The 8,175-nt window shown below is 36.9% G+C and overlaps 1 protein-coding gene across 1 annotated transcript; it reads right to left on the bottom strand.

The window, feature by feature from the left end:
- Positions 1-2,008: 2,008 nt before the first annotated feature.
- On the bottom strand, positions 2,009-7,789 carry LOC107760994 (putative Rho GTPase-activating protein At5g61530). The gene is made up of 10 exons (XM_016579147.2): positions 7,654-7,789; positions 6,965-7,071; positions 6,623-6,885; positions 5,345-5,407; positions 5,228-5,246; positions 4,742-4,840; positions 4,561-4,638; positions 4,233-4,477; positions 3,585-3,747; positions 2,009-2,435 (listed from the first exon to the last, which is right to left on the bottom strand). Exons 2-10 carry the CDS (start codon positions 7,023-7,025, stop codon positions 2,290-2,292), a joined length of 1,137 nt encoding a protein of 378 aa, XP_016434633.1. The 5' UTR covers positions 7,026-7,071; positions 7,654-7,789; the 3' UTR covers positions 2,009-2,289.
- Positions 7,790-8,175: the final 386 nt, after the last annotated feature.

Below are 8,175 nucleotides of genomic sequence, written 5' to 3'. Positions count from 1 at the left end.
GTTATTTTGGGTTGAGTACCCTGTTTTTACTGAGAGCCCGAGTGGCTTGAGAGGTTTATGACTGAGTGAGGCCGAGGGCCTGATTTGTGAGGATATTTATGGGATCGGGCTGCATGCCACAGCATGTTTGATATAGGCCGAGGGCTTGAGTGATTTATGCCATGATTTGGCTTGATATAACGCTTGGGTTGAAGGAGTCCCTCCGGAGTCTGTACATACCCCCAGTGAGCGTAGGTACCTACTGAGTGCGAGTGCCGAGTGCCGAGTACTGAGTGACTGGGAGGCATGAGTGATTGTGAGGTATGCCCGAGTGGCATGAGTGACTGTGAGGTTTGCCCGAGGGGCTGTATATGAGTGATGTTTTGCCCGATGGGCTGTTTATGATTTCATCATTTTGGTCACCTTTGCATTGAACCTCTATTTGAAACTGTTGAAAAATATCTTTAAATAATTTTTACTGGAACTACGTTTTAAACGAGATGATTTGATTCAAACATTGATTTTTAAAGCATGTTGTATTTTACCGAGATTTCATGATGTGAACTTTATATGCTTTGTTGCTCATCACTACTGCTCAGTCTTTATTTACTGTTGTTACTCACTGAGTTGGCGTACTCACGTTACTCCATGCACCTTGTGTGCAGATCCAGGTATAGCTGGATACGGTAGTAGCTGTTGACTATTCCGGTTGCAGATTTTCTCGGGGATAGCAAGGTAGCTGCCTGGCGATCGCAGCCCTGCTCTTATCCCTCTTATCTTCCCTTAGTTGTATTTAGCTATTTTCCAGACTATGTTAGTCTTGATATTGTTAGACAAATTGTAATAGATGTTCATGACTAGTGACACCCCGATGCCGGGCTTTTCTATTCTGCACTTTTGTTTGATTTGAACTCCTTTACGAAGGTTTTTATGTTAAATAGCCTTGAATTTTCTTTGAAATAAAAATATCGGTTTGTTTTGAAAAATGAGTCGGCTTGCCTAGTTCCACGATAAGCGCCATCTTGACAGGGTTAGTTTGGGTCGTGACAGAGCCTCAGCAGAAGATGCCTGCAGTGAAATAGTAGGTTAGCATACATTATATTGTCACAATCGAGCATGGTGATTACCTCCTTTATGTCGACTTCCACGTAAAGTGGTGATAGATTTTGTTGAATTGCTATTCTAAGTCCTTGTATCAAAGCGTACAATTCTGCTGAAATAGAAGATTGGCTTGGTATGTTCCCTGAAAAACCCACGATCCAATCACCAATATGATTTCTAATTAGTCCTCCATTACCATCCGTAGTCAATGTTGACGAGTGAGCCCCATCTGTGTTTAACTTATATATGTTAGGCTTAGGGGGTATCCATTTAAGAGGGGTCATGATTCGCCTTGGCAATTTGTGATACGAAGCTGCCAGATAAGAAAATTCAGTGGCCTGTTGTGTTGTAAAGTTGATGCTTATACTGGTACGAATTCCATCATAAAGATTTCGATTACGAGTAATCCAAATGTTCCAAAGGCTTAAAGGTAAGTAAGTTTTTGAGTTAATGTTGTATGGTAACTTCAAGCCTTTGTAATTGATTAAGGAGAGAAGCCATTTTTGTGGTGTATCCAAATGGAGTAGAGCATTAATATGTCTCCCCATTCCCAGATTATTCCAGTAGTGTTTAGCATTAGCACAAGTTAGAAAGAGATGATTTAATGTTTCCTCTGCCTCTTGGCAGTATGGACAAGTGGCGTCAGTGATAATATTGAATTTTTGAAGAAATTGACGTGTTGGCAATCTGTTGTGATTAAGTAACCAAATGAAATGTTTTATTTTAGGGTGTGCCAGTTCCTGAAGAACAGAAAATCCTCAAGAAAAGACATGATATTCAGAAAACGCCGAAAATTTTAGAATTTTTGCAACCTAGAGGATGAAGCAAACATAATATTTTTTTCTTTAAATAACTATAAATAAACCGAAAATAAATGCAATAACTGCAAAAGATCTATGTTTACTGTTTGATACTTGCAATGCTCCAATACAAGAACAAACCCTTCAATAGAACGAACATAAGATCATTTATGCTTTATACCATCACTAACAACCCAACAACCATCCCATAACAAAAAAGCGAGCTATAAACAAGTTCTGAACCTATGCCTATCCCAATCAAAAATTTACAAAGCCATGGATACAAATCCTAAATGTTAAGAGAAAATCAAATATGATGACAAAGAGTTCCACATTTTGTGTGATGTTCAGCATGGATAAAATCATTATATATGTGCAATATATCTAATCTGAGAGTCCAATTGAATACTCAGCGCCAAACAGTCTCATTTGCATCGGTAAATATGGCATTGTGATGCTCGATTAAGCACTGAATAGCATCAATGGCACCCAAGTCAATTGGCAGCCCGTCATCCAAGGGAATGGGAGAAGATGCATCAACATTTTCACCTTCATCTGGATGCAAAACAATCACAAATGAAAAACAATAAGTTTCATAGCAGTTGTTTAAGTTGCAAATAGCAATCTCAAAATGCAATGTTTTTCCTCTAAGTAACTAATATAAAATAAAAATTATGTATAATAAAACTTACTCCCAGATATTAGCGTCAAGAGAAAAATATGTCTTAATAAACATAACTTATATGATTAAATTGAAAATGTAATGATTTTTCCAATCTGCACAATGACCTTCCACTCAAAAAACTAGTTCAAGCTTGTTAGCATTTCTGGCTTAAATTTGTTCCAAAAAAACTAAGGGATTAAAAATCAATTATTTACCTTCTCTTAATTTAAAATAAGGAATTGTAAGTGGAGCCTCCCCCGGGCCTAAAATCCGTCCAAAAGAGAAATAAGAATGGAACATAAATCTACGTATTCTGCCCTGGGTTTCTTCAGAAATCAAAAACCTGCCGTTCAAAGGGCTACACATATTTCAATAGGGAATTTATGTAAAAATCATAGCTCTCCGTTGCAGTTGCAGTTGCAGAAGTAGTTCTCTGAAATGCAAAACAAGCTAAATAGCACACAGCTTAAGTCAATCTCTTTGCATAGCCTCTTCTACAATTCATTTTAGCAGGCAGTTTATGACACTCCTGATATAAATCTTACGATACACATGTTCCAATATTAACTTTCATAACTTTTAGAATTTTCTTCCATTTATTTTTTCAAAATTCTGAGTCAATATATAGCCCATTTGAAGTACCTAATGTATATCTACAGTAGTAAATATCTATTTAGCAACCGGTCCACTTATATAACTCATTACTGATAGGACAGAATATTGTTTTCCATCACTAGCAATCTTCAGGTGTGGAAGTAGATGCATGTAGTTCCGCCTTTGGACTTCACACATGGTACTTTGATTGCCAACTGGTTTCTTGCCAAAGTAAACTGGGTCACTAGTCACGACACATCATTATAAAAAGTCTAAGCCTGTCCATAACATAAGAAAGAATTTCACCGTGCTAATGTTCAGCATGTTGTTTGGATGTGTGGTTTCAACCCCTCATTTAATATGATAAAGTGTAATAAAGTATAAAGATGAATGAAATATGAAACTACATCACTAAGAGAACAGAATGGAATAAAACAAAAACAAACCTGCAAGCATCTCCCATGCACTAGAGTTCGAGTTGGAGTCAATATATTTCTTTGAAGAAGATTTTGCTGAATGGTTCCAGAACTGGTTATAGTGGTCTGGCCTCTGGCCTCTTTGCCAAATAAGAATTGGAGCCATTTCCGTTGCAAGGCTTCTAGCATCCATCTGCCAGGAAGAAAGTATGAGAAGCAGATAAACAGCAGTCAAGAGAACTCACAAATTTGTACAAGATAAAGGCTTATCAGGAACAAGATTTTGGATCTCAATCATCTGGACAAAAAGGAAAAAAAAAAAAAAAACTGACACAATTGTACAGATGAAGGCTCATTCATAACAAGTTTGTTGGATCTCAATCATGTGGGCAAAAAGCAATAAAATAAAATTCAAAATATGCAGGCTTATCCTTGCAACTAGGCACCTCAATTAGCAAGTTCAAAACCCAAAGGGTTAAAAATTGTATCCCATTTTACAATCCTCTACCACACAATTCTTCATCTTAAAAGGAATGGAGGTGTGAATGTATCACCGAAAACCATGAGGAAGACAAGGACACTAAGACAAATTCAAATGCACAGATACTGCACATATCCAGATCGACACAGGGAAAGGTGGACGTTATATTTGTTCATTCAGGAAGGGAATAAACTTGCCTTGTTAACCAGAGATTTCTGGCTTACGAGGAGTAGCAGCGCAGTGATCAATTCCAGTGTCATGTAGTTGACAGTTGGAAGCTTCTTTAAGATATTCTTCATTGTGTGTATGCTTGAGCGTGCACCTCTTATTTCATTATAAAGCTCAAAGGTTGTCAATGGCTCAGGTAGACTTGCAAGGTAGCACTTCATCAGAGCTGCAATCACTACCGGATTTACCCCTTCAGGTATTGGTGCATCTTGATCTGTAACACAAAGTTGCAAACTAAAGAGTAAATAGATTGATCCCTTGACAAATAATATCTGTATGAGATTAAAAACTCAATACCTTGATTGTATAAAGAAACCAATTGATGTATAACCTTTTTATCTCCTTCAGCCTTGAACAACTCAGGTGAATTCAGCCCTAGACCAAAAGTAGACTCCCATAACATCGGCATTCAGATGTGTCTTTGAAAAATTACATGACAGTAATGACAATTTGCTGTATGGATTATTACATCTCTCACCTGATAAGACAAGATAATCTGCACATTTCACCATGATATAAGGAACAGGTCTAGTTGATTGTTGCCTCTGCACCAGGATATCAATGGGGACTCCAAACACTGGATAAACCAAGATATGTCACTATGGCCAGAAAAAAACATCTCCTGAGAACTTTATGGAAGCAAATAATCATATGGCTCATTCCCGCATTCATAACTGTTTAACTGATTTCTACATCTCAAGGATAACTTCCACGGTGTAAAAGTGCTAAAGAAGTGTGACCAAGTATAACAGGCATCTCCTGTTGCAGCGCTCTTAATTCTTGAATGAATCCAAAAAGAATATAGTAATAGAGTGGCAAAGACAAATTAAGCAGAAGAAGTTTATGAGTATCTGGATACCAACGCAAGCCATCCCACTCCCCATCCGCACCCGCAAAAAAAAAAAGAGGATCATTAAAATCCTTATAAACATGTTATACGAAGATCAAGAGAGTAGAAACTTACCATCAGTGCTCGCAACTCCCTGCAATTTCAAATAGAAAAGTTAAGATTCTTTGAACTCCATGTCACTGAGGAACTTTGAGAGACAAAAAGAAAAAATGAGCAAAAATTGTTAAGCACCTTCTGCCACCGCTCTATATCAGTCAGCAAAGTCTTGCTTTTCTGTGCAGTTTTCTTTGCCACCTGAAAAATAAAAATGATTGCATGTGTCAAGTTCAGAAATTATAACTCCTTTGCATATAAGATTCAAAGATATCGTATCATGTGTAGTTTAGGTTTTTAACCACTGTAGAGCAAAATATCATAAGATCTACATCCCTCATCCGTCTCTCCTTTACTTCCCTCAAAGATATACAAGACTGAATTCCATAGAAGTGCCAAACGTGGTATCTATGCCTGTATAATTTTGACACCAAAATTGTTATCTGAATTAGGTATTTGATGGTGTGGTTTCATATAAGTCTGTGTGCTTTGGAGAACATTGCCAGCCCTTAATGATCACTCTAAAGACTCTAGCTGCATGACTTCTTCCATTAAGAAAAAAGGAGCACACCAATGAAAGATACCTAACTTCTATAAACACATAAACTTGACCTACCATCAAACGATTCAAACCTATATTTAAAACCAAGGTGAATACCTTTCACAACCTAAATAGAAGCTATCATCCAATAAAACAAAAGCAGATACTTCCCTACATCCCAATTTCAGCTCCAACAAAATAAATTATAAATAAGATTTTATTGGTATATAATAGGTTTTACTTTGCACTCCTACAGGAGCTTTGCAGAAAGCATCAAAGAGCTACTTCCATTGGCTTAATTACTAATCTCTAATTTCAAAATCCAAGATCCCATGCTCTCCTAAACCCAAATCTCTCCAGTTCTTTTTTGGTGGGGTGGGGCGGGCGGGGTCAATAGTAACTCGTTAAAACGTAAATCTCGTAGCATCAAAATCTGCTAGTAATGGATGAGCTTTGAGTGGAAGTCACATAGTAAAAGCTTCATCATTCTGTGTCTAATAAGAAGGGTTAAATACAATTTCCTTTTGTGCTTTGAGACAGAAAACCTTCTGCTATTTAAAGGATAGGCTCATGAACCCCATCAGTATCTAATTAAAGTACATCAGTCAATTCTGTACCCAAAAAAATTAAAAGATTCCAGATGGTCCAGAACCTCGTGACTCACAACTCTAGTGGTCATAGCGAGTGATAATAGTACATTGTAATCACCTTGGGTTCTATAAAAAGGTAATGGCTTCAAAAACCACAATGGTCTTTTAATGGGCATGGCTCTATCGAGAAAAGAAGGAACAAACAATGAGAGCATCACACGTTGATCCTCTGTTGATTATTCACAACTGGAAAACATTCCACAGAATTGTTTATGCTTGTAGTACCTCTTCAACTTTTATCTTTCCAACAGCAACCTTATCTTTTGTCTCCAAAAACCCTTTCCTCAAGAAGAAGCTAGTTGCAGCAGCTGCAGTAATAAGGCGCTCCTGCATAGCATGTCTTGTTGATGGCTGCTGTAGGAGCGACCATCGACTTTTGACTGCTGATCCAACTTTCTCAGCAACCTCGCCCACATTTCCTTTTGCATCTTTGGCAACCTCACCAACAAATGATCCTGCAGACTGCCCGGCTTCTTTCAACTTCACCCCTGCATCAAGACTCAATTATTAAACATTCAAAAGCAAAATAAAGGTCGAAACCTGAAATTGTGTTTCCAAATGAATTACCCGAAGATTGAAAGAATCCATTAGCTTTCTCTTGCCACTGAGGCGAAATTACTGAAGGCATTGACGTTGCGCCAATTACTTGTACAGACTGAACAGTATCAAATCACCTAAAAATTAAGACAATTAGTGGTGTTGATAAAGTTTGTATATCACCAAATGCTTTCGCTCCACTTTTACAACTATACAAATTTCCTAACAATTCTAGCCAGCAATTTTTGTGCCAAAAACAACAAATTATACCAGTGAAAGCCCCAAAAGCAAAATATTTTTGTAAACTAAACTGGAGTTAGATTTACAAAATAGAATTATCATAAGCTTCCATGAAAAAAATAAGCAATTAATTCCAAAATCCAGTTATCACTCCTCCGCGTATCAAAAGAAGATAAAAAATATGAGTGCAGTCTCAATTTTCAAAAGTCAGAACATGATAGCTCCAATAAATTGCCAAATCATAAAGAAAACAAAGTTTCAGAATTGAAAAAAAAATAAATGCCGTATTCAATAAAGCAAAGTTACAAGTTGACCTCGCTCATCAGTTTCAATTACAACCCCACACCTGAACGTAACGATAATTAACTCAATTCCAATAATTAACAGGTGATAACATAAAAACCAGCCAAAGGAACTTCTAATCAATGATCAAAAAATCCAAAACCCTGATTTGAAGATAATAAGCGTTAGGGTTTTACCTTTGATGAAATTCTTCGCCGAATAGAGGACTTTGGAAAGGAACGTTAAAGGAGAAAATTAGAAAAAAGAACGGCGGAAGGAGAAAATATAGTAATGCTAATTAATAAAGTTTATTTGTGAAGACTTATTTTAGAGAATGTGATGATTAATGAGGTAAAAGACTGGCGGGTCAACTTTTCTACGCTTTCGATACAACCAATAAAATTACGTGGAATTTTTTTCGAAAAACGACGGCGGCTAAGTATAACTCCTGCTTCTGGACGCTTCCAACGGACATAACGGCTATGCGCCTCTTCAGCTGATTTCAAATACGATTCACCTTAAAAGCTACACTCCTATTTTTGAAACAAATATTGGTACGAAAAAATCTATATTTATATCAATTCACATAACTACATCATTTGAATCTTTTAAATAAATTAATGGTTTGTTCAAACACTTTTATCATGTTTACCTTAAATTGTATTTTGACTTGCACAATCATTAACTTAATACTAGTTCTAGCGGGTTGTTCCGGCACA

Source organism: Nicotiana tabacum, chromosome 4 (genome assembly GCF_000715075.1).
Source record: "Nicotiana tabacum cultivar K326 chromosome 4, ASM71507v2, whole genome shotgun sequence".
Lineage (NCBI taxonomy): Eukaryota > Viridiplantae > Streptophyta > Magnoliopsida > Solanales > Solanaceae > Nicotiana > Nicotiana tabacum.
The sequence above is the reverse complement of the archived record's forward strand: the minus strand, read 5'-3'. Positions and strand labels throughout refer to the sequence as shown.